At 36.2% G+C, this 26,912-nt stretch overlaps 1 protein-coding gene across 2 annotated transcripts in view; it reads right to left on the reverse strand.

Annotated features, from left to right (window-relative positions):
* Positions 1-14,882, reverse strand: part of LOC132698791 (uncharacterized) — a 121,284-nt gene extending 106,402 nt beyond the window's left edge. Inside the window, exon 1 of one of the 2 annotated variants that reach the window (XM_060665058.1) lies at positions 14,538-14,882. In XM_060665058.1, the coding sequence (XP_060521041.1) occupies positions 14,538-14,636 (99 nt within the window). In that variant the 5' untranslated portion in view covers positions 14,637-14,882. The remainder of the gene's footprint in view (positions 1-14,537) is intronic. The other variant, XM_060665059.1, reaches the window with a different exon arrangement.
* Positions 14,883-26,912: the final 12,030 nt, after the last annotated feature.

Raw genomic sequence — 26,912 nt, forward strand, 5'->3', positions numbered from 1 at the left:
CGGTTTTCGTCTATCACATACGTTGTTCGAAAAATTTGAAAAAATCCAAACGAAAATCACTATTCCGGGGGCATGGTTTCAGAAAAGTCTTTTCTCGAAAACCATTTACTATTTTTGAAAAATTCTTGGACCAGGAAACGTGGAAGATCCAGGGCTATAATCTCCATTTCCGAATTTAAATAATTAGGTACAGGGTGTGTCGAAATTGTGAGGAGAGAAAGTTTTAGGTTTCGTCTAGCATACAGGGTGCCCGAGATGCTTAGAATATTATAATTGAAAATCATTATTACTTGTCTAATTCTTTATATTTATCAAAGTTTGTCGTGAATTCGGCGAGAAATAAAAGACACTTTATACAGGGTGTGTACACAACATAATTACATCGATTTTGCTGAAATGCCGTAGAGGTCCGCGGGAGCATGATAGAAAAACAATTCGTTCTTCTAGGACAAGGAAACGCCAAGCGACTTCTTTTTGAAATACAAAGCTGCTTCTAGTTTTTCAATCTAGTTTTTATTGCTGCTCCTACTTCTCCTTCTGAATTTCTTATAAAATTGTAAACATTGAAAACAATTTGTTCAACATCCGAAGACAAATGGATACGTTTTTTTATTTGCTGAGGTCTTCTAAATTGTCATTAGGTTCGTCACTTGGTCTTCAAATTCTGCGTTGTTTTCCATGTCTTCTTCTGTCGGGGGAACATCTGCTCCATTCCGCGGTCTCCGCATTTTAAAGGAACCTTCAAAAATTGTTCAATTGTAAGATTCTAATAAATATTTATCTGTATTCTTATGACGTATCTTTATATATCGCGAATATTATCTATTGTCTTAAAAAGGACTGTTGTTGTTTACAAATCGAAGAACTATGTAGAAGATATAAAAATACAAGAAGAAGGATGTTGTTAATCGCCAGGCACACAAGACAAAAATGATTATTGTCAAGATTACCTGTGAGATAAATAGAGTGTCCGTACCGTTTGAACTATCCAGTGAAAACAGTCTCGCAGTGTCAAAACTTGAGAATCAGGTACGTAAATACGTACTTACAGGAACATATTGCAACTTAGATTAAACTCTTAGGTACAGTGCATATCACCTGATGTTAAAATAAACGCTTCTACTTATTTAAAACGTTTCAAATAAAAACGTCAATTTTCTACAAATATTCGTTACGGTCCATCTCACGCAAGACCTACTTAATGCAGAACAAACATCTGTAGGTCTGTAGGGGAATTACTTAAAACGTCAAAGCAATAAATGCACTATATTTTTGGTTGTACAATACCAAAACCTTTGAGAGTCCGTCCCTAACGTTCTCTCCCTTAATACTTACCGTGCCCGAGTTGAGATGGAATGACTATACGCATTTTGCAGATGGGAGTAGAAAAAAGCATGTTCTGCTTTTTCCAAGTAAAATCCATTTATTTCACGATTACCATAGGATTTTTTTACTTTCTTGGGGGCAACAAATATTGGGTACAAATTCGGCGCGAAACGTTTGAGCCGCCAAGAATACCGAGCGACGTACAGCGAAATTAATGAAAATTGACCGACTGCTTCCTCATAATCCTAACTGCAGCAATTTGTCCCCTTTACCGATCGATTTGAATTTCAAATTAGTATAAGAAAACGACGGAACCGAATAATGCACGGAGATATACGACTAGTTCGGCAGACGAATGGTAAATTCGTTTCGAACCGACAAGGTCTATAGGACTCACGGCGTCTTATTACATTCGAAAAATTCTATTTTACAAATTTTATATCTTGTTAACGGTAGATCTTATGGCTTTTCCTGAATAACTTCCGAACCGTTGGAACTACAAAATTAAAACTTGCCTCATTTTTAACCCTCCACGAGGCAAACAAATTTTATCAAGTATTTTTATTTTTTTCCTGTTTCCACACTGGAACTATTTTCCTGAAAATCTTGCGAAGAACAGAAAGAGAGGTTTCACCAGGAAATGGAACGGCGATATCAACGCAGATGGCACAATGATGCTTGATGTTAAAACGGGATATGCCCTTAAAAGCACACAGCCAAATGTCCGGACAACGCAGCTTTCTGGCAAAAAGACGAAGATTTCAGCCAAAAAATGTCTGAGTAAAGTTTTTGTCTCCATTTTTGTAACTATTATTCCACTCTTTTAGTGAATAAAAAAATTATTATTGATGAGGAGCATAAACACCGTCTCGGATGACTGATTCCCATATTGGTGACAGGTAGAGACCTGAGTCGCGGTTAAGATTGTTAGGGTGCTCATAGATTTCTATAGACTCTTTCTATTGACGGATAGAAGATGTTCAGAGATTTTGGGAGAAGTGGTAAACTTTTGATATATGGTCAGTGATGTTTTGAATATAAGGAAGGACAACCGTCGCAAGTATGGAATTGCTTTCGGTTTCATTTCTATTGGGAGGTTGTGGTGAAGTACATTTTGTGTTGGAAGGCTTAATATCTTCAATGTGAAAATTATTAGAGAGAAGAGCAGATGTAAGGTGTTTTAATTCTGGGTTCAATGACTCGGGTTAAGATAGTTTTGCGGCTCTGTAAATAAGAGAGTTGATAACTGAAAATTTTTGGCGGGATCTAAGAATGGGAGGTTGTTATTAGTTTCTATTTCAATGGAAAAAAGTAAGTTAGGGTGTATAGACTTTAAATGTCTAAGAAAATCTACTAGGGATTCCTAATCATGAGCCAAATAACAAAAGTATCATCGATGTAGGGTTTCCATAATTTTGGTTTTATGTGAAAGGTATCGAGAGTATTCTTCTCAAAGGCTTCCATAAATATATTCGCGATGACTGGTGATAGTGGAGAACCCATAGCTGTTCCCGAAGTTTGTTCAAAAATGTAACCGTTATAAGAAAAATATGTCCCAGACAAGCACTTTTCAAATAAGGTGAGAAGGTTTGGTTCCAAATTCTCGGATTTTAATATATCTGAAATGATGGTGAGGGTTTTAGGAATAGGAACTTTGGTAAAGAGGAATTCTACGTCGCAACTAACTGGAATATCTTGTGCATCTAATGTAATGCTTCTTATTTGTTCATTGGGTGTAAGCAATTAAGAACCAAACTGTCAGTTTTTCCTGTAAATGGTTTTAAAAAAGAAGCTAGATATTTTGCTAGAGAATATGTTGGAGAACCAATGGTGTTGACGATAGGTCGAAGGAGTAATCCTGGTTTGTGAATCTTTGCGAGTCCGTAGAGACAAGGAATTTTAGAGTCGTGAGGGGTGACAGATTTTTTCACGGAGTCTGATAGAGAAGAAGCCTTAAGAATATCTTGATTTTTTCTTGATATTCATTTGTGCTCAGGATCACGGTAGCATTTCCTTTATCTGCTTTTAGTTTTACGATGTTACATTAGATTTATGGGGTTTTGATTTTTTGAGGATTTTTGGGGTTTCAAATCGAATTTCAGGAGCTGTTTGAGATGGTAGTTTGTTTAGGATAGACTCGACATTTGAAATGATTTCCTCTTTTGGGACAATACGTGGGGCAAGGACAAAGTTGGAACCTTTTGAAAGAACTTATTTTTCCGTTTCCGAAAGTTGGTGCGATGATACATTGTATATGTGTTTGGTAGTTGAGAAGAGTTTGATGGTTTCCCTAGTGTTGACGTTAGTTGTTGAAATTTATATATAATATAATATAAAAGCAGGTGCAGAGTAAAATGCCAGTTTCAGTCAAACTCTGAAGACGCCAGCAGGATGATTGGCGAACGTTAGCTAGTTCGAGTCAACAAAATCCGACGCAGGAGGAATCCAGAACTCTTATAAAAATTGTTACATTAACCTGCGGAAGTTCCTTTGAAAAACTTACGTGTTACAAATAAATGCATAGCATTTTTGAAATCAGCCTGCCAAAATTATATAAAATCAGTTTTCAAAACAAGAACATCTCTCAAGTTTAATTTTGTAGACCTGTGCGATTAAAACATCGCAGTAAACTGTTGAAAACAAAAGGCGCTATCTGAATCGCGGGTAACTAAAGCGACCATTATACTGCCGTAGCCGTTAACATATGCAACACCGACATAATACGTGGCAGCAGCCCATTTAATACGTGGCAATATAAATAGAACCGTATCTCGCACACTTATTGTAATATTATTTTAATCGGCAGGTGTGCCAGACTCGGCAGCTCTATTATGACGAGCTGGTGTGTTGTTCTCTGCGATGTTGTTATCGACAACCGCAGGTTGTTCCGTTTGAGGCCGGAACAATGGGAGATTACAGGAAGTTAATAAGGCGGACAACGCGTGCACCCATCTCTACGTCAGGACATAACCTAAAACAGGATTTCGGTTGGTTGCGACTCCTTAAACCCTAATTAAGTCGACTTATCGCAACCTTGTGTTTGATACGTCAAGTAGAAATTGTGAAATGAAATTCAATATGGCGTAAAATACCTGATTACACACCGATCTAGCGTGCGGGAAGCGTCACTTTATTACGTCAGTTTTGTCTCCCACGGATCCGAGTCACTTCGGACATGTCGCACGGGTTTGGGAGCCTTCGGATGTTTTCGGAGATATTTCCCACGCTTTGAATTTTGACGTTTGCCAATTCTAACAGTCATGTCACTAAATGTATTCATGCTCTTTTGCGAAAATGTACCCAAAAACTAACGGGAGCAGAAAAAGTATAGTATGCAACACGTTCGGTGATAGTATATATAAGTGCGGTAAAGGGCATTTGACTTACGAGTTTATTTGACACGAGCGGAGCGAGTGTTTAATAAATGAGTGAGTTAAAAAGTTTACCTAACGTGTTTCATACTATACTTTTTCTACGACCGTTAGTTTTTGGGTACATTATGGCAAAACACCAATACATTCACTGACGTAACTGTCAGAATTGACAAACGTCAAAATTCAAAAGCGTTCATCAGCCACTAATCGAATGGATAAAGCAGTTTCAAACAACAATTACGTTTACAAGTGAGGAGTTGCAAGATTTTATGTTATAGATCAAGATTTGCCTAGAATAGCAGGAAAGGATGAGGAAGAGCACCAAGAGGAAGATGAAGATGAAGAAGTTGATCTGGGACTACCACCAACCATTTAACAAGCCCTATATTCAGTTAAGCTGGGAAGATGTCTCTCTCGAAGAATTGGTGAAAATACAAACCAAAGTACGAGATGCGTATTGGTATACTAAAAAAATTCAAAAGAAAATGACCGATTATTTGAAACATTAAATGTAGTTCTTAAATATTTATATAAAATGTTCCTAAGTAGATGTTAAAATATGTATATAAAATAATTAACTCTTACAGAACACGCATGAGTATTGTTTAATTAATTAATGTTTTTATTTTCTTTTTTGGTACTCGAATGTCGCTTGGCAGTTCTGTAGATCTTGCTGCTACATCGTCTGCCTCGAGTTGCACGACACTCCCGACAGATTTTTCAAATTTCCGCAAAGTCCAAGCAAAGAAGAGGTCGAAATAAAGAAAAAACCAACTAACCAAACCAGTAAAATGTGTCAGACAACACAGCAAATGTGACCCTTATGAGAAAAATTTTTGAGGAAAAGACGAACTCAAAAGTTATAACTTACACCCTGTACACATTTCCAATTTACTGTGCGAAAACGTACATATGCCAGAGCAGGAGGCTACTGATGTGCGACGAAAATCGGTTTTTTTGTTTAAATTATACAACGAAAATGCAGAAGCATGAAGTTTATATTATTATGTTATTTGTCTTAATTTTTTAAGGAGTTGTGTCCTACTTTTTATTTAGGATAGTCTTTTTACATTGTGCTTTTGTGTTGATCTCAATAAAAACAGATTAAAGAAAAGGAGTTTAATTTAAATAATGATTAAAATAAGCGCAGCTCTGCTCTCAGCTGCTTTAAAAATGACGCCGACGGATTTTGCCTTTTTCTATCTCGGGGTCCTGAATCCAAGAAAAAAATTGACTAAATCAATATAACTATATATACAGTGTGTTCAAATTGCTTTTCTAATTATAAATCTTATTAAGTTTTATAGAGTTTCCTGAAAATACAAATTCTGCTCCCGACATTTATTTCATATTGTTTTTCTTATACTCCCCACTCTCTCAGATCTCCCCAAAGTAGGCAATCAAATTCTGGTAGTCAATTAGTCTGGGTAATTTATAAAAAAGAGGTAATTAAGATTTTGGTTGGTTGATTATATTATAAACAACCACGGCAGTGCGGTGACAATGGTTCTCAGAGTGAGAAAACGGATATAGAGGATAATTTCAATTTAGTGAGAGTATTCTTCATATGAATCTCAAAAAAACTTCCACAAACTTCCTCCTGCGTCGGTTTTTGTTGAGTCGAACTAGCTAACGTTTCGCCAAACATCCTGCTGGCTTCTTCAGAGCTGGACCGAAACCGACTCGCATTTTACTCTGTACTCGCTTATATATTGTTTGAGGGGGCGGAGCTAAATGAGCGACATAAACACAGTCTCGGAGGACTGATTCCCATATTGGTGATAGGTAGAAACCCGAGTCGTGGTTGAGATTGTTAGATTGCTTATAGATTTTCTATAGACTCTAGGATTTTTCGTTGGTGGAACAATTGATTACATGCAATATCGAATAAAATTTTATGTCCCGTCTAGTGATTGTGTTTGGTAACTGCTGATGAGTTTATTTGTCTTAGTCTTAAGGCTCTTTCATGTTGTTTCAGCCTAGTTGAAATTTTTCGTCCGGTCTCTCCAAAGTATTCTTTGCCGGATATGTGTGGAATCCTGTAAACTCCCGGCATCCCAAATGGAACTTTGCCTTTGGCGGATCGAGATTTTTGGACCAGTGGTAAATCTGGTTTTGACGTTATATTTCTTTAGAACTTTTGATATGTGGTCAGTGATGTTTTGAATGTCAGGAAGGACAACAGTGGCAAGTGTGGGATTGCTTTCGGCTTCATTGCTATTGGAAGGTTGTGGTGAAGTTTATTTTTTGATGGAACGCTTAATATCTTTAATGTGGAAATTATTATAGAGAAGAGCAGTGGTAAGGTGTTTTAATTCTGGGTTCAGTGAATCGGGCTGAGATAGTTTAACGGCTCTGTAAACAAGAGAGTTGATAACCGATGATTTTTTGGCCGAATGGTGATATGACAATGCACTAAGATAACGGTCTGTGTGCGTAGGTTTTCTTTAAACACAATATCTAAGAATGGGAGGTTGTTATTAGTTTCTAATTCAATGGTAAAAAATCTACTAGGGATCCCTGACCATGAGGCCAAATAACAAAAGTATCGTCGACGTAGCGTATCCATAATTTTGGTTTTAGATGGAAGGTTTCGAGAGCTTTCATCTCAAAGGCTTCCGCGATAGCTGTTCCCGACGTTTGTTCCAGAAATTTAACAGTTATAAGAAAAACATGTTCCGGACAAGCATTTTTCAATTAAGGTTTGGTTCCAGATTCGCCGATTTCAATATAATGGTGAGATTTTCAGGAATACGAAATTAAGTAAACAAAAACCCACGCAGGAGGCATCCAGAAGTTTTCTAAATTAGTGTTCTGAAATTCAAAGTATTCAAAGGGATAAGTATCTACCAGAAGACAAGTTCACACCAAATCCACATAAAATCCAGAGCTTAACATAAAAAAGCAAATCTCAGAGGCGGAAACTGTCAAATCGCTAGCGACTGTCGCCACTAAACCGGAAAGGCAATTTTAACGCAAAGAGAGCCCGTATAAGGGTTATTAAATGCCTTGCCTTAAATAGCGAGGCCTTTTTGAGTGCAAATAGAACGATGAATACGACGGCAAACGCTTTATCTTATCCGTTTGAGGTAAACAACAATTTTCCGCCCCCGCCCCTGCAAAAAGCTAGGCGAATCTCCCCGGAAGAGCTCATCCGAATCCCTATATCTACCGGAACGGTTAATTAAAATTTAATTAAGGAATGTTCGTTAAACAAAACTCAACGAGTCTGTTGCAGGGGAAAAATTTATTTCGGATAGTAACAATTGGTTCGCATTGCCTTGCTCCTCAGAAGGATTGTATTATCGTTTTTGAGGACTAACATAAAGTCTGTTCATAGATATAAGAAAGTGATTAACTGATACGAATTAAGGAAAGACCCGGGCAATCTGTAATAATGAAATATGGACGAACAGGCTCGTACTTTTCTTAGAATTTAATTATTTGGGGTTTTATTAGGAAAGATAGTAAACAATATTTATTTATTTATATATATTGTTCTCTGTAAATCCTAATTTTTTTTTAAATATTCCAGTCGCCATTTCCGGATTCTAAAAGATTCCATTAAAACTTGCCTTTTGTCAATTTCATTAAATCTAAAACCCATGTGTCGAATACACTTCGATAAGGTAGTTCTGCCACATTTAACACCGGATCCATCTTTTTCAAGCCTCCTAATTAAGATATCTAATGCAGGCACGCTTTGTTCCTTGTATCACTTTCATCTACACTCGAGAAAATGTCAGCATCGATTCGTTTTTTTCCTCGCTGAAATGGGATTATTCACAATTTTCCATACAGTTGATGTTGGAATTTTCGTCAATGTGGCCGTTTCTTCTAAAGATGCTTGCTTGCTGGCACCACGTTCAATGAGAGTCAAATAAATATTGTTTACAACTTCCTTAGTCGCAATAGAATAGTTTTTCTATATTTGGGCGGGAGCATCTTCTGACATACACTAGACTCGCACTTATTTTGCATAATTCGCACATGATTCAACACACGCTGTATTACACACGAAATAAGAATGATTATTAATAAACTTAAAGTAAGTAGTATACCAAACCAAAGAATATTAAACACAGGTAGGTATAAGAAAAAAAAATTAAACTCCGCCTGTGGTAGTGATGGGTGGATCGAGTAGCCCATCACTGCCATTGCCGGTCCCAAGCCCGGATAAAGGAGGAGGGTTGTGGCGTTAGGACTTAGCACCCTATCACACGTAAAACCCCAAATGGGAAAAGCTAGGACAAAAGGCAGAATGAAAATACAGAAACGGAAAAATGGTCCCCGGGTGGAAATCCACACCTTCGATGAAGGGAGCCCCATAGGATACGGGGGGGGGGGCAATTCTGCTTTTGGTCAAACAGCAAACCCAAGCTTACATCTCAACCAAACCAAAACAGTAAAAACAGGAAACTAGTATGTGCCACCTGGAACATACAGGGTTGGCGAACAAAAGAAACAGAAGTCAGAGAGGAATTTAACAAAGGACAAATAGACATACTGGTAATGAGCGAAACAAAAAAGAAAGGACATGGCACAGAAGACATAGATGCGCACCTACACATGTGGAGCGGTATTAATAAAGAAAACAGAGCTAAAGCTGGGGTTTCGGTACTTATCAACAAGAAATGGAAGAAAACCATTACATCATGGGAACCCATTAATGAACATATAATCACAGTACACCTGAAAATGTGCGGCAGATCAATAGTTTTATTAGGAGTATATGGACCAACAAACGACAGCCCCGCTACAGAAAAAATTACATTCTTTGAAACTCTAAAGGAAGAAATTGAAAAAGTGAAAACTAAACAAGAAATAATAATAGCCGGGGACTTTAACGGAAGGACGGGAAATAAAGCACATAACAAAACAGTAGGCCATTTCGGGGAGGACACAATTAATGCCAATGGTGAAAGATTAATTGAAATTTGCGAATTAAACGACTTAAAAATTACCAACGGCTTCTATAAACATAAAGACATCCACAAATACACCTGGATACAAGAAACTAGGAATCTAAGATCCATAATAGATTACATAGTTGTTAGGATAACTACAACAATTAAGATACAGGATGTAAGAGTTAAAAGAAGCGCTGAATGTGGAACCGATCATCGACTAGTAGTTGCGTACATGCACTTTCCTTGGTATGGAGTAGCAAAGAAAAACAAAGAAGAGATAGCAAAACAAGAACAACAAAAAGACAACCAAAACAACCAGGAAATAAAAGAGAAAAGATTTAAAATTCACCTCCTAGAGGAAGAAACAATAAGAGATTTGTACAGACGTAGACTTGATGAAAAACTAATAGAGTTCAATTTTAATAATTTAACAGACACTTACGAACACGTGAAGAAGAGCATTAAAGAGGTAGCTTATGAAGCATTAGGAGAGGAAGACGGAAAGAACAAAAAATATACAGAAGAACTTAGTGAGGAAGCTATTGCAGCTATTCAGGAAAAAAAGCGCTTACAGCAAAAATGGCTCTGTACAAATTCGGGAGAAGACCTACAGAAATATAAAAGGTATGGGAGTCCCAGTACGCGACGACTACTTATACACCCTAAGCTTTGCCGACGACCAGGTGGTCATAGCCCAGGATGAAGACGACTTGAGTTACATGCTCAGAAAGCTGAAAGAGGAATATGAGAAGGTAGGTTTGGAAATAAACTTCGAAAAGACAGAATATCTAACAACAAAAGAAGGGGAAATCGAAGATTTAGAAATAGATGAAAACACAACCGTAAAAGCAACAGACAAATTTAAATACTTAGGGTGTATAATAACAAAAGATGGATCAACAGAAGAAGAAATCAAATCTAGACTAGGTCAGGGTAGAACATGTATAAAACAACTGAACTCCATTATATGGAACAAGAAATTAACAAAGAAAACAAAAACAACAATATTTAAGACAATAGTAGAAAGTATAATTACATACGGAGCAGAAACCTGGCTATTGAACAAAAAGAACAAATCTAAAGTAACCGCCGTCGAAATGGAATATTGGAGAAGGTGTTGCCAACGAACACGCATGGATAGAATACGTAACGCAGAAATCAAGAGGCAAATGAATGTAGAAAAAGACTTATTAACTACAATAGCAGAAAAACAGCTTAAATGGTATGGTCATGTCAGACGAAGTGACGATAGACGGTGGATAAAGAAAATCACAGAGTGGAGCCCTATGGGACGTAGAAAGAGAGGAAGACCCAGAAGATCGTGGAGGGATGAAATAGATGAAGCCATGGAGGAAAGGGGGTTGGAAGACGGAGATTGGAATGACAAAGATGAATGGAGAGTCTGGTTGAGAGAGGGAAAACGGCGCGAGCTGTAACAAACCCCATATATATATATATATATATATATATATATATATATATATATATATATATATATATATATATATATATATATATATATATATATATATATATAGGTTTAAAATTATTTTCTATTACGGATCACAATTTTACCTGAATTTAAATTCCGAAACTTTAGGTAATAATCTTGTTGTATTGTATGTTAATGGCCACCCTTGGATAATCCCTTTCAAAAGCAATTGGTCACTTTCTTAGATCTATGAACAGATCATAACTTCCATAATTGCGGGCACGCTGAGAAGGGCGTCAAAAATATAGAGTGTTAAACAAGGGAATTTTTAGAGAAAACAAATGGCCATAAATCAATTTCCGATCAAACCGATCGTCGATTACCAATCGCGAGATAGCAGGGTCGCAGGACGAGGCGGAGGGACCCGATCGGCCGGGAATATATCTGGGAAAATGCGGATATCGAGCGGGTCCAGTCCCGATGATGCAGGACGCGCTTCCCCTACCCCCCACAGGTCGGGAAACTTCAGGTGCAGACAGAGCCGTAAGCGCGCTGGCAAAAAACGACCAATCAACTTTAAAACGTTTCATTACTTAACGGTTCAGGAGGAGGGAGAGGGCTAAGACCCGTCAAAATTTCTGTTACCGAGATAACATCTCCCGTCTTTCGCGCGGAACTTTTCGAAGACGTTTCTGCAACCCTAAAGCTAAGCCCACACCATTAGCTGAAGTCCAGTCAGGGCAATTTGCAATACGTCAGACCAAGTTCAGATTGTTTTGAACGTTTTGAGATTTAGATTTTTTCGAAGGTATATCTTATTCAGTGTTTGCGTGTAGTGCTACTGATTTAACATGTGTTAATAAGATGGAAACGTCTTACAAAATAAATAAGAACTAAAAGTTCAGATTTTCACGAAATTATATATTATGACATGACAATTGTTTCGACAAAACACCGTGTCTTTATCAAATGTAATATTTACAAACTACCTGTTACTGTATATATATCGAAAAATGACAATAAAACCTTAATTAATGTTGTTGTGAGAATTTGACTTTAATAATGGTACTTAAATCTAATTAATCGTTAAGCAACACATTGGAATATCTCATTTTGTTAATCTCCATGGCTTCCAAAAAATTTTGCTTACTTTTTGTGGCTGTATGTAAATTATCAAAATTGTAGTGAAAAATGTGTTTTTCTGTGTTTAAGTGTGTAGCATAATTAGAATCTAGACTATTGTTTTTAAACGCTCTTTTATGCTCGATAATGCGTTTCTTGAAGGATCTACCTGTTTGTACAATATAAATTTTAGGACATGATCCTCATAATTTCATTTCATTTCCGAATTTTTTTCTAATATGTACAGCGTGTGTCGATTATGGTAAAAAAAAATTATAAAACATAGGATAATTTGGTTTAAACACTCTCGAATATTGTATCGAGAGAGAGAGAGACTTTCAAAATTCGTCTGTCATACAGGGTGCGCAGGGTACTTGATATAATATAATTGGAAGTCGTTATTACTTGTACAATTTTTTATATTTATCAAAGTTTGTTGTGACCTTGACCTTCGGCGATAAGTAAAAGACGCATTATACAAGGTGTATGCACAATAAAATTGCATTGATTCTGCGAAAGTTCCATAGTGGTCAGTAGGTGCAGGATAGAAAAACAATGCGTCCCTCTAGCACGCCTTCTTTTTAAAATAAAAAGCTCCTTCGCGCTAGGCGCTACGAAATCTTGTTAAATTGTGAATATTCTACTACATTGTATTGGTGGTTAGGTAGAGTAGCGCTGCTAGACCGCGCCACCTGTTCAACTCTATTATGGTATATTCTTGTTGTATTTTAATAAAGACTACTTATTATTATTAAATTTTTACTTTGTGTTGATTTTTTTATCATGTTTCAAGAATTGGTCGTCGAAAAAGATTGAAAACACACTTATATCCTGCTTGTTAGTGTAGGTAAATAAATTCCTAGGACGTCCTGGAATTGTTATAGGTAATGGTCTGCTCGGCAGGGTGTTCTATAAGGGGCTGCGGTTCTTCCATTCGACAATAGAAGCAAGCCTGTCGTTTGCAGAATTACAGAACTGTTGAAGGACAGCTGTACCATTCGGTGTACGTAACTCAATAGTTCCAACTATACCAGTTGGTTCCCCAAACTCTTGTAGATTTATGTTATGGTTCATATCTTCTTCGTCAGTGAAGATATGCACGTCGAGTGGAATATAGACCGCGTCACTATGTTCTGTAAATATTTTTCACTTTATTTTTAGCATAAATTTACAAAGAATGGAATGCTTCAATACATAAGAATACGTAAATCCAAATAATACTTACGACTTTCATTGTTATTGTCCTCATCTATCACGATCTCCTTCATAGCCTGCCTCTAATTCCTTTTGAGTCAAATACCTGGGAGATGTCATATTTTACGAACTATAACGTTCACTGCACAAGGCACAAACTAATACTAAAGAACACGCTAACTGTTGGATTTTTATCAATAACAATAACAAAGTTTTGTTTCACAGATAAAACCAGTGGTGCATTGACGTACCAGTAAATATTTTCAAAAAATAAATCATAATTAGTATAGTATTTCCAATGTATGTTTTCTGCGGTCTAATCTACATGCTATAGACTTAACAAAAATGGCAATACAAATGCAAAATATATTTTTTACTATTTTGGTTAGTTTTGGCGTTTGTTAACTTTTGAAGTTATATATAAGATCTTTCCTTTACACATAAATTAGCGATTTCTACGGTTTTATCTCCTATAGTGGTGATAATAATAAAATTTCTAAATGGATGCGCAAAAATATTTCCTGGATGTGACAAAAAAAATCATAGAATAGGTGGTGCATTAACGCACTCAAATGGGTTAATGCCATTATTAAATGGCAATTGTACAAAATATTAGACTTTGAGAAACTTTTCAATTTATCATAAGAAATAATGGTGTACGTAGACTTATTTCAAATAGTTTCTTCCTTCTAAGACTGCTTCATTTTATATCGTCGGAATAAAGCGTATCAAATGATTTTAATTTTATTTTTATTACTCTTAATGAGATTGCCGATATTTACCCGAAATATGTTGCTCATTAAACGCAGATGAAAGAAGAAACTAAAAGAAAATTGAAAAAATACTATTGTTCGACGCAGGATGAGTACAGGACGTAACGTAAAGTAGTAAGCGCTTCGTTGAACGCGTCAAACGGAAAAAATATTTACAAAATCGGCCCCTAGAGGTCGCGCAACGCCACGCGAACGTTTCCCTGGCGAAGCTAATCGATTGGCGGGAAATTTGCTGGGACAGACGTGCGGAAGACCAGCCATCCGACATAACCTCAAAGTGAAACGAAACGCGGCTCTAGATTCTCAGCGCCGTGGCTTCGTTGCTCCGTCCCGCACTCGAGGTAAGCGTTTCAACAGGTAGCGGGGACAATAATACTGCGGACACTACGTTAAACGCAACTCGTACCTCGTATTTGGGATGCAGCCGGTCCGCAGGTCGTGGCAGCAGCGCGATCCAACGTTGCCGGTTCCTGTTAAACGCTACGCAAGTGGAAAACGGAATCATCGTGTCGCAAAAACACCCCTGACTGGCGGATCACTTCGGCCGGCTACAGTTTTTGGTTTTTGTTGACGAAGGCGGCCGCGAGTCACGTTTCCGAGACGGTTGCGGCACGTCGCCGCTAGGGGTAGTCGTAGCGCGAAGCGTGGCCTACTGCGACGGGGAGGCACACTCGCGGGCCCGTTCGAATGTGGCAGACGCCTTTGTCGATTTGGCTTTCGCGGTGTGCATCGCAATACAGGGCAAAATTCCAGACATGATTTGGTCGTAAATCGAAGTTATAGTTCACCGCTTGTCCTGGAATCGTCGCATGTTAATTACGCGGGTCTACAAAATGACAGTTTTCGTCAGATGTTTTTATTTTGAAAACTGATTTTATATAATTTGAATTGGCTGAATTCAAAAATTCCACGCGTTTATTTTTATCACGTAGGGTATTTTTGCAAATATTGAAGAAAAAAAATCAAATCGATATTTTTAAAATAATTCTTTTTTTTTTCAGTAAAAATATTAAATCCTAGTTAAAACACAGTGAAATAAAAATTATATCGCCGTTACAATTCCTTAATATCCTGGTAAAACCCCTCCCCCCGTTCTTCGCTAACTGCTCCAATATTTTCGCGAAAGTACTTTCGTAGTTTTCGTCCTTAAATGGAGCCCAGGCGTTTTCCTGAACATTGGATATTGTGTTTTGAAAATCCTTGTCTTTGCGGCCCAACAAAATTACCTTCTTTTATCTTGACATCAGATCCCAAATATATCAAGGACGTCCGTAAAACATCCTCGGCATATCTGACGGGACATAGCGTATATCTTAGGGATATAGTGTTTCAGCTAAAGGACATCCTAAGACGTCTCAAGGATATACGATGTTACTAATTGGAACGTCCACAGTACATTAGATACGTATGTCAATAAGATGTTTGTTAGGATATCCTAAGTGGATCTTAGTTAATTATTAGGTTATTTCCAACAGCCTATGAGAATTACTGGGAAGGTAATGGCAGTAGTCCAATTGGACGGATATACGACTACAACCATTCAATCCCAGTATTTGGTACTCGCGTGTGTAAAAGTGAAGGACTGCCGATTGATGCCATTTATAAAACACATTTTATGCACATCTGATTTTTTTATATGGTAGATTTGAAAGAATTGCAGGTATACAATATAGCAAAAATATAGAACAACCTAACCTAAATTATCTCAAATATAAATTAAGATGCTAACTAATAATTGACAAGTTTTCTGTCATTCTTTGGTAAAAGTAGCTCTTTTCAGCCAAGCAGCTATTAAAATCTCACATTTTTTTGAGGTGTTTGCCTTCTTATCCGCATCTGAAAATATTTTAATTTTGGGAAAGACAGGTTTTATATATCTGCACTTAAAAAAAAATAAAAAGAACGAGATTGATATCTTATATGTTTAAAAAACAGATTTAAAAAATCCCTACGTCCGCCGTTTAAGTAAAGGCTTGATTTGACGCTGATAGTACTCTCATGAAAGTGATCTTAGATGCTAATCTCCACGATGATGTAGGTGTACATTTATGTATTTCATTTTATTAAATACAAATCTCATTAAACTCCCATCGGTAAGATCTCTTTCATGAGAGTAGGTACTATATATATACCTCAACCTACGCCTCCATCCATCTCTGTCCTGCCATTCATCTCCGATACCTCTTTTTCCCATAGATTCATCTACTTCATCCCTCCAAGATCTTCTGGGTCTACCCCTTTTCCTTCTACCTATGGGGCTCCATTCTGTTATCTTGTGTATCCACCTATTTCTGTCCGTTCTTCTTACATGCCCATACCATACCATCTCTTTTCTTCAATCAATGTTAAGGTATCTTTCTTGACACCCATTCGCTGCCTGATCTCCTCATTTCTTTGTCTATTCTCGAAATTCTACAACTTCTCCTCCAGTATTCCATTTCAGTGGCCTGTATTTTACTTTTGTATTTTTTGTTGATCACCCAGTTTTCCGCGCCGTATGTCATTACGCTCTGTACTATGGTGTTAAATATATGTGATTTGGTGTGTCGAGTGATGTGTCTATCCCAGAGTATTGGATTTAGTTGTCTGATACAGTTTCGCGTCTGGCCTAGTCTACTGTTCATTTCTTCCTCTGTTGTCCCTTTTTGAGATATTATGAAACCTAAGTATTTGAAATTTTTGGTTCTCTTTATTTGATGATTTTCATCGACTTGTAGGTAGTTTTCTCCATCTTCTGTTGTTGCCAGGTATTCCGTTTTCGAAAAATTTATTTCCATTCCATTTTTCTCATATTCTTCCTTCAGTTTTCGTAACATGTAGCTTAGGTCTTCTTCGTCTTGTGCGAGTACAACTTGGTCGTCCGCGAAATTTAAAGTGTAAAGACAGCCTCTGATTGGAATTCCCATTTGTTCACATTTTTTCTTCCATGGTTTTAAGATCTGAGACGGAAACCACGGAATTTTTCCCCGGGTGGTAATCCACACCTCCAATGGACTTTTAGACAGAAGAGGGAGCCCCAACGGTTACGGGGGGGGGGGGCAAACCTGCTGATCGTGTACGAAACCCAGTCTTAAATCTCAACCAACGTAAACAAAAACAAAAACAAAAAACAGATAATAGAAAACTAATTTTCGGTACCTGGAATATCCAAGGATGGAGAGGAACAAATATGACTTTTCAGTTTGACAGTAAAGGCCTATTTTCGTGCAATATTTTTTGTTAACCTAAAAATTTTCCTAGTTTTTTTCTTGAATTAACATAACCATTTTAATGTGAAATTTGTACTTTATGAGGGGTGATTCCTGAAATTAATACTTTGTTTTTAAAGGGTGATTCTTGCATCCATTTTAAGAAAAAAATATACTAACTATACTATATAACTAAAAATATAATTCTGTTTTGGGGGATTTTTTCTAACATTGCTTACTTAAATATAAAATTAGTTTAGTTTTGTATGCCTAAATTTAACTGCCCAAAAAACATGAGGAGAAAGTGGATATTATTTTTGTGTTCAAAAACTAAGCAATAAAATACGAAAAGAAGTTTAGAATCAAAAAAGATATGTAATCTAAAACGTATATAGGCTACAAAAAAGTCAGTTTTATCTTAACTCGGTCCAGCAAAACTTTAATAAATTATATTTCTTATACCTTATTTATATTACATTTACGTTCTATTTATTTTTAAAAAAACATAAGGCCTACTTACCAAGTATTAATTTGGATAATTTTAATTTTGAAAATTTCTCCTTTTTCTTCATGTTCAACCAATTAAATTTCGGAGCTTGTTTTACAAACTCATAACTGCTGCCACCGCCTGATCTTACTATCTCATTGATCTAGCAAAATAATAAAAAACAAGGCATGATGCTTTAATAATAATAATACCACAAAAAAATAACTGAAATGAAAGCACTGAAAGCAGTAAGCACAGCGTACAAAATACTCAAAATAGACGCCAAGTCTCCGTATACTGCCAACAAAAGGCTGAAAAGGTGGGGGACGACGAGACGGAGGAGAAGCCGACGAGACTCGAGCGAGTCCGGCACGGCACGACCGCGAGTAGTTGCGTCATTGGTTGAGATGGCCGTATTTGTCCAATTGTTCATTTGTCCAAATCGTATCGGGGTGTTCCGGGCAGCGCGGGAGGGATGCCAGCAAACCGTTTCCGTGGAAAAAGAATTTTCCTCGACAGGGGATAATTATGATTTGTTTAAATTACAATGTTTCTAAAATGCATCTGATAATATTTACAGTGACTCAGCTAAAAGATTTAGTTGCATTTTAATTAATCAAAGAGCCAAACGTATCGTAAGTATGATTATTTAAAGGTTCTCAATTATTTTAAATAAATCATTGCTGTCATAGTAAAATTGTATTTAGGTATCAATTATTGATGATTTTTAAATTAATTCAATAAGCAATATGATTTATTAATATCTTTATCCAATACTTCCGCCGCGACTATTTTGATGATATGGTTATCAATTAAAACATTTTGGATTATGCAAAACATTAACCAGGTACCTGGCATACTCAAGAATTAAAAAGTAAAAGTTTCCTAAGTAGTTATCAGGATAAAAAGTATGAAAATATTGAAATTGCATTAAAATTTTAGGAAAGAACAGCACCCATTACTTAAGGTCAAATTGTAAAATAAAAATCCCTCAGGTGCCAATGAAATACCTACCTTCACCTTCATTGTAATATGTTTAATAGAAGTTGTAAGTTTTTTTAGCTTAAACAATTGCGTAAATTGTTGTTCTTTATATCGTGTCCAGTGACCTCTACTTTATTGTGTAAATTTTATTTTGTTTGTCAGAATACTGTATAGTGAGAACCACTTATATAGATAATTAACGAAAGTAAAATAATTTAACCGTATTTTATAAATTAATTTGCTATCCGAGTCGTGTTTACACTTGTAATTTAACCTCTCTCTTATTTTGATAAATGTTTCGTCCGCTTTCGGGTGATTTGGATTTGTGGTTTTTCCCATTTGTTGCAGCCGAACAGTGTTGTCAAATGTCAATCTTATAAACAAATATATTATTTTTACGTTTTTGTAATTTTTTCACTTAGATGAATCCATATTTTCTGTGGTATTTCCATTAAAATAGCGTTTCTTGTCTCGTTCGTGTCCCAAAATAATAAAAACGAGTTGATTTTAACGGTTCGATTTCAGTTTTTTTTAGGACTTACCAACACTGCCAATAAAATGTCCCCCAAAACACCATTAAATATAATTAAACCAATAAATATTAATAAAAAAAAACTTGTGCCTTTCAAATATCACCTGCAGTGATGACTTCACTAACCATACCCAATGGGTTAATTCCATCACACGCGAGTAACAAATACTGGGATAGAATGGTTGTAGTCGTACAACCAATTAGACTACGGCACATTACTTTTCCGGTAATTCTCATAGGCTGTTGGAAATAACCTGATAATTAAGTAACTTCCACTGGTATATCTATATAAGATCCTATATCCTCACAGTCGGATATACTAACGACGTCAGGAAAGAAGACGTGAGTGGGTGGCAATATTATTCTAATCGATTGGCCGGAAAAGTGAATGGGGCCTAATAACAAAGCCGTTATCTGATACGGTGCGTAGTACACTTCATGATCGATAAAACGCATCGTAAATCAACATACTCGCAGCACACGACGCCGGCCCAAAAGTTGGGGTTCGACGACCTAAGCAAAAACGCGAAGTCGCCCCCTCCCGTCCCCTCCGGGGGGAATGGCAAACGAAACGTCGATCAATTCCCGCCGACCCCTTTCCCAGTCTTTTATTTCGGGGTAATTTTTTTTCCTCGGTTTCGTTTGCTCGCGCTCTTGTATTCCGAGTAGGTCGCGAGCGAGACAAAATTGTGTCAAGATTGCTCTTCTTCGTAAGAGTGGACGCTTTCGAGTAGCGTTGGGAACATTCGAACGGAAAATAATCGATAACAGGTCTACAGTGATTTTCATGTTTGGAAGCTGTCCGCTTCTTTGTATATTTTTGGGGACCGTTTTCACAAAAAACGCCATATTTTGCTCATTTTATTGATATTCTTGCCTATGACGTGCAAATGTTTGCTCCATGCTAGGCATGATTTTTTAACGAATTGATTTTTATTAAACTGAATGTGATTTGGCAACACTGGATAGTATTAAATTTTTCTGCAAAGCAACAGAGTCGGCGCAGAAGCCTCAATACAGCGCAGCGTTGCAACCTACTTATGCGCAGTTTGGTTGTTATATGTGTGGTAGTTATGTTATAGTAAAGCAAAGGCAAACAGTAACTTGTCATACTGCTTGTTACTTTCGAAAATCGATGAAATCGAATTTTCTCGGTAATGGTAGGAGCTACGGGATCGCCGTTGGTGCAGAAATGATCACGGTGGAAAAATTTTTGTTGGTTTGTCGGAGAATGGTTAATTAATGTTGTTATGAGAATTTAAGTTCAATAAAGGAGAGGTATTTAATGTTTAATTGAATGTCTCATTTTGTTAATCTCCATGGCTTCCAATAAATTTAATTTTTTTTTCTACTTTTTGTGGCTGTATGTAAAATTAAATTTATAAAAAATAAAATTTATTGGAAGCCATGGAGATTAACAAAATGAGACATTCAAATATATTTCTTAACGATCAATTAAATTTAAATATCTCTCCTTTATTGAACTTAACATTAATTAAGGTTTTATGGTCATTTTTCGGTATATATAGTAGCAGGTGGTTTGTAAATATTACATTTGATAAAGTCACGGTGTTGTCGAAACAATTGTCATGTCATAATCTATAATTTCGTGAAAATCTGAACTTTTGGTTCTTATTTATTTTGATAAATGGATTTTCATCAAGTAAAAGCCACCTCAGTTCAAAGATTGAAGACTAGAAAAATGAGGTCGACATGATTCTCAGTAATTGAGATTTAATAGAATTCTAATGACCTTTCTGGGAGTCTAAAAATCCTTATTGCGTGAGAAGTCAACATCAGGAGATGTTATGTTTTTATATAATTATTTAGTAGGTTTAGAGTCAAATATGAAATCAGTCACTAATAATAATAATAATAATATAATAATACTAAACGACTATTTCTGTAGATGGGTGATTCTTTCTTATATTTAATTTTAAATGTATTACAATTTATATTTACTAGGTTATTAGGTATTGAATTATATTATTTTACGAAATATAGTATTTTACGAGGCTACATCCTAAGCCACCCAATCCTTTTATAAAAATTAGAAATATAATCATATTTTTTTAAGCCATACACAAAGCGGACATATTGCTTTTGTTTTTTTTTTTAATTCTACACCCGCTTTCAAAAGAAAGACCATATACAAAACAAATTAAAATTTGATGAGACAAGGAAAGGCGAAACTTTTTTTTTTACTTTTTTTTTTAAATTTGTCTATTACTGTGTAATATTTTTAATGACGTATATGTGTTTTGAAATATGCTTTTTAAATGTTCTTTAATTAATTACTAACAAAGTTATGCACCTTGTCAGCAAATAAACATTTCAATTTATTTTTTTTAATATTTTATTTATTTCATTATTTATTATTTTTTATACTACTTGTGTCTCAGACGTAAGGGAAACATTATTGTTTGCAATCTTACATTTGGTTTACATAATAATTACGGAAAATAGCTTATTAGCTTATAGGGATAATTCATGAAAGTTTTACCATTAACAGATTATTTATTGCTTTTGTGTTTTTTTTTGTGACCAATCCAAAAAAACGTCGAAATCGCCCGAAACGCTTGTCGTAGCCGAAATATTGAAATGGCGCACGTTCAACAGCTGTTTTTTACGAAAAACACTCTCGTGACAGAAGGGTTCAATGTCCGATTGCGGTCCATTATTGCCAAGTTTCCCATATAAGTATTTTTTATAATAATCCTCTGTTCTCTTTTCTCTAGTAACTGAATAGCTGTTAGTCTCGGAATGACAATCGTATCATTCGATTGTGCCCAGCACTACTATGCGTTATTTATTGATCCGAACACGGCGTGCTTGCTGCGAGATCCCCGCCGAATGCTGAGTTCGTAAGTGACTGACGATACCTCGGCCGAGAGGCTACGACGTCGGTGGGAAGGGGAAGTTTTTAAAAAGACGCTCCGTCGAAATATAAAAATTTATCGATTCAGGAAGCCTTCCGATTTCCCGCAATATTTATAAAAATATCGATGCCACCAAACCGTAGCGCACATAACCTCAAAACTATTGAACCAACGACGACTTGTAGTTATGTGACGTGGCACTTTATATCTCCTACGAGACCGGTGGTACAGAAATGATCAGCGTTGAAAAAAATTTTTTTGTGTGTCTGTTCTCCGTTTTCAAATTTGGATTTTTACGGAATAACTTCCGAGCGGTTTGAGCCACGTAATTGAGATTTACCCCCTCTTCAACCGTCCACGAGGCACAAAAGCCTCCAAAAAATGGTCCTGATCCGTCCGGAAGTATTTTTAAAAAAATAAAAATTGCGTTTCGGGGGTCCAAGAAAAAAATCAATTCTCGAACACCTTTTACGATATCGAAAAAAAATGTTGAACAGAAAGATTCACGAGAACGAGTGCTATAAACCTCTATTCTGCGTAATTTTCAAAAAATATGCAGGGTGTGTCCTTTATTCGCAAAACACTGAAAATTGGGTTTCCCTTATAATGATAATTGACGTAACTAGAATTGTCAGTTTCTCTCGCATGGCCGTATCGCCCGTACGGAGAGATTGTATTTAAGGTTTTCACATATTGTACAGGGTGTTCGAGATATTGTGTGCTATATCCAAAAATTTAATAGGTGTCTCAAGTTTACAGCTATCGACTTCAAATTTAACAGAAAATTAAAAGTCCGCACCCACATATAAAATGCAGAAACTGGAAAAAAATGTGTTTGGGGAAACTGTTAGCTTGATCCGGTACTATAAGTTTCGTATCGTGCATTTCGTTTATTATATACAATATATATATATATATATATATATATATATATATATATATATATATATATATATATATATATATATATATATATATATATATATATATATATATATATATATATATATATATAAAAGACCCTCAAAATTATTCTTTCCTGAGTAAATTGTTCGCCGTAAATCAAAATTTGCAATAATATTGCTAATTGATTTCGATCGTAGTGTAGGCCGCAACCAGAGCTACAATTTTTGTATTTGCGGATTTCGTCTATCACATACTATTCTTAAAGATGGATCATATCGTCAACTTAAAAAAGATCCTACGTCATCTATGGATCGCAACCTTAAATCTGTTATTAAGGCTTCTTCTCTATCAGACTCAGTGAAAAAATCTGTTACCCTTCATTAGTCTAAAACTCCTCGTCTCTACGGACTCCCAAAGACTCACAAACCAGGATTACCCCTTCGACTTATTATCAGCACCATTGGTTCTCCGACATATCCTCTAGCAAAATATCTCGGTTCCTTATTATAAACCCTTAAGGGAAAACTGACAGTTTCATACTTAATTTCTTTAACTTCATTGAACAATTAAAAAGCATTACATTAGATACACAAGATATTCTAGTTAGTTTCCACGTAGAATCCCTCTTTACCAAAGTTCCTATTCCTGAAACTTTCGACATCATTTCAGATATATTAAAGTCTGAGAATCTGGAACCAAACCTTCTCACCTTAACTGAAAAATGCTTGTCGGGAACATATTTTTCTTATAACGAACAAACGTCGGGAACAGTTATGGGATCTCCACTGTCACCACTATGCCCCTCATTTAGCTCCGCCCACCTCAAACAATATATAAGCAGGTACAGAGTAAAATACGAGCCAGTTTCAGTCAAGCTTTGGAGAAGTCAACAGGATGATTGGCGCAACGTTAGCAAGGTTGACTCACCAAAAACCGAATGCAGGAGGAATGCAGAAGTTTTGTAAAAAGTATTACAGTAGCCTGTAGACGTTTCTTTGAAAAACTAAAACATGTTTCCTATGTAGCTATTTAAGTGTACTTTGCAGTTTCTTAAATCACTCGGGTTTGTCTAAGATTCTATTAGGTCCTCATATTTGCCGCATTTGTAATTTCGTGAAGGAGCAAGCACAAATTATACAAGTTTGTGAGTGGGAGTCTTATAGAAACCACTTTTAATTTTTTTAAATTAACTTGTACATAAGGCAAACTTACCCGTAAGAATTACTGCAATGTGGCAACTCAGTTAGTTGGGGGTGACGCATGTGCAAAAGATCATAATCAAAAATATCATAGCCATCTAAGGCGCAGCACTTTTTACCGTAAAAGGGCAACTATATTATCTTATAGCTACATGGTTCCACTGATCAACTGATCGAATACCGTCTTATATGGTGTAAACAAAATAGTTTAAAGGAATGGCCAAGGAAAAACAAAAACTCCAAAGTAATAACCATTATCAAAAGACAACAACTTCAGAATTTAATGGCTAGAATAAGACGGAAAATAGATAGTAGACAATGATATCCAATCTGCGCTAGCAATGGCAACAGAAGAAGAAGAAGAACATAGCTGTGTTTCTAAAACCAATATTTGAATCAACAACTTTTGAGCTAAATTAAGATTGAATTTTGACCCCCCCCCCCCCAAAACAAAATATAGCATCGCATTTCTAGCCACCAATCGTCTTCCAAGATGAGGTCCCGGTTCATCGCTCGCAGCTTAAAAAAAAAACGAAACAAAACAAAACGGCTATTCAATATGGGACAAGACTTTGCCGACGCCCGAGGGGCTAATTCACTTGTCTGAGGGATCGAAGAATTATCGAATTGGACGTCGAAAATATAAAGTTTGTCGCGATCGGATGGACAAACGGATGCGAAACTGATCGAGGGGAAAATCACCAAGACGACGGTTAGAGATAAATTAGGTTGGGCTGGATGCGCTGGTAGTGCAGGGACCGGGGGATAATTTTTTTATTGCCAATAATTTACCCAAAAAGACCAACGTCTAAAAATGTATCACTCTCTGGACCTATCGTCAAACTAAAAGCTGAAAAGTTTTCTGAACAACTTGACAGTATAGATTCCAATGATTCGGAAGGATGGCTGAGGAAGCTCAAACAGAGACAGACAATCCGTGATGTCGACAGAAACGTCACTAACGATTGGCTGGAGAAGACGTGAAGATTTGCAGAAGAGTACCCTGCTGACGACATTTTTAGTGCTGACAAAACTGGTATTTTTCATAAAATCATGGATGACATCGCAAATTTTTGAAGAGGAGATACGGAAATGGGATGCAGAATTAAAGAGGAGGAAAATATTACTTCTCTCGAGTCCGAAGACAAATTTTCCATTAATAATTAAACTTTATTCACTCCAATTACCGAGACAGAATGCCAACAGGACTTGGAAGATGATCAGCCACTAAGCAAGTGGATAAAGCAGTTTCAAACAACAATTACCTTTATAAGAGACGAGTTGCAAGAATTTATGGTGATAGATTTGCCTACAGCAGCAGACTTGACAGAGGAAGCCATATTACAACAAGCAGGAAAGGGTGAGGAAGAGCACCAAGAGGAAGAAAAAGATGAAGAAGTTGATCTGGGACCACCACCAACCATTTAACAAGCCCTATATTCAATTAAGCTGCTGGAGAATTTTTTTGTGTATCGTGGGGAAGATGCCCCTCTCGAACAAATGGTGAAAATACAAGCCAAAGTACGAGATGCGTATTGACATACTAAAAAAATTCAAAAGAAAATGACCGATTATTTGAAACATTAAATGTAGTTCTTAAATATTTATATAATATGAGTAGATGTTAAAATATTTATATAAAATAATTAAATATTACACATCAAGTGCCTATAACTATAACGAAAACTCTTCATAACAAAAAAAATAGTCCCTTCAATTTCGCTATATAGAGTTTCGAATGTGTGTTTTCAATCTTTTTCGCCGAGCAATTCTTGAAACGTGTACATAAAAAAATTAGTACAAAGTAACAATTTATTACGTTTTATTTCATTAAATTTCTACATAGTATCATTATTAATATACAAACTGATCGTTCTCGATAAATATTTTTTTTCTATTACTATTCGTTTTTCATAGTTAGACCAGTTTTGATATTCTAGATACCTCTTTCCGAATTACGTTTATGGTACTCTCACTAAATTTTGGTGGAGTGTAATTTCTCCTTATATGCGTTTTCAACTCAGACCAAATCATCTCAATCGGGTTAAATATACAATAACGGGGGTAATCTCAAGATTTCATGTCCGTTTTGTTGTGCTAACGTATTAAAAAGTCTGCTGTTGTTTACAAATCAAACTTACCTGTAAGATAAATAGAGTACAGGTACTTACCCTTACCTTTTGAATCATCCAGCGAAAACACCCTCGCAGCGTCAAAGCTCGGGAATACGTACTTACTGGAAGGATCACATTCATATACCTCTGTAATATATACGAACATACTGCAATTTCGATTAAACTCTTAAGTACGATACCGCTTCCATTTATTCGAAAATAAACAAATTTAAAACGGTCCATTAACGTTTCAAATAAAAATTTCAAGTTTTTACAAATATTCATTACAGTTCATCTAAAGCAAGACCTACTTAATGGGGTTTACGACGGCCCTGCGAACGTCTGCGGTTAAGGTACCGTAAAATAATTAAAACCGCAAAGCAATAAATGCAGTAGATTTTTGGTCGTACAACTCAATTTTCGCGTATATTTTATGTAAACCACGCCTAGAATGTCGCCCGGCGCATTCGCCAAATACGTTGGTTTTTTGAG

Source organism: Cylas formicarius, unplaced genomic scaffold, assembly GCF_029955315.1.
Source record: "Cylas formicarius isolate icCylForm1 unplaced genomic scaffold, icCylForm1.1 PGA_scaffold_2__14_contigs__length_35257938, whole genome shotgun sequence".
In the NCBI taxonomy this organism is placed as follows: Eukaryota; Metazoa; Arthropoda; class Insecta; order Coleoptera; family Brentidae; genus Cylas; species Cylas formicarius.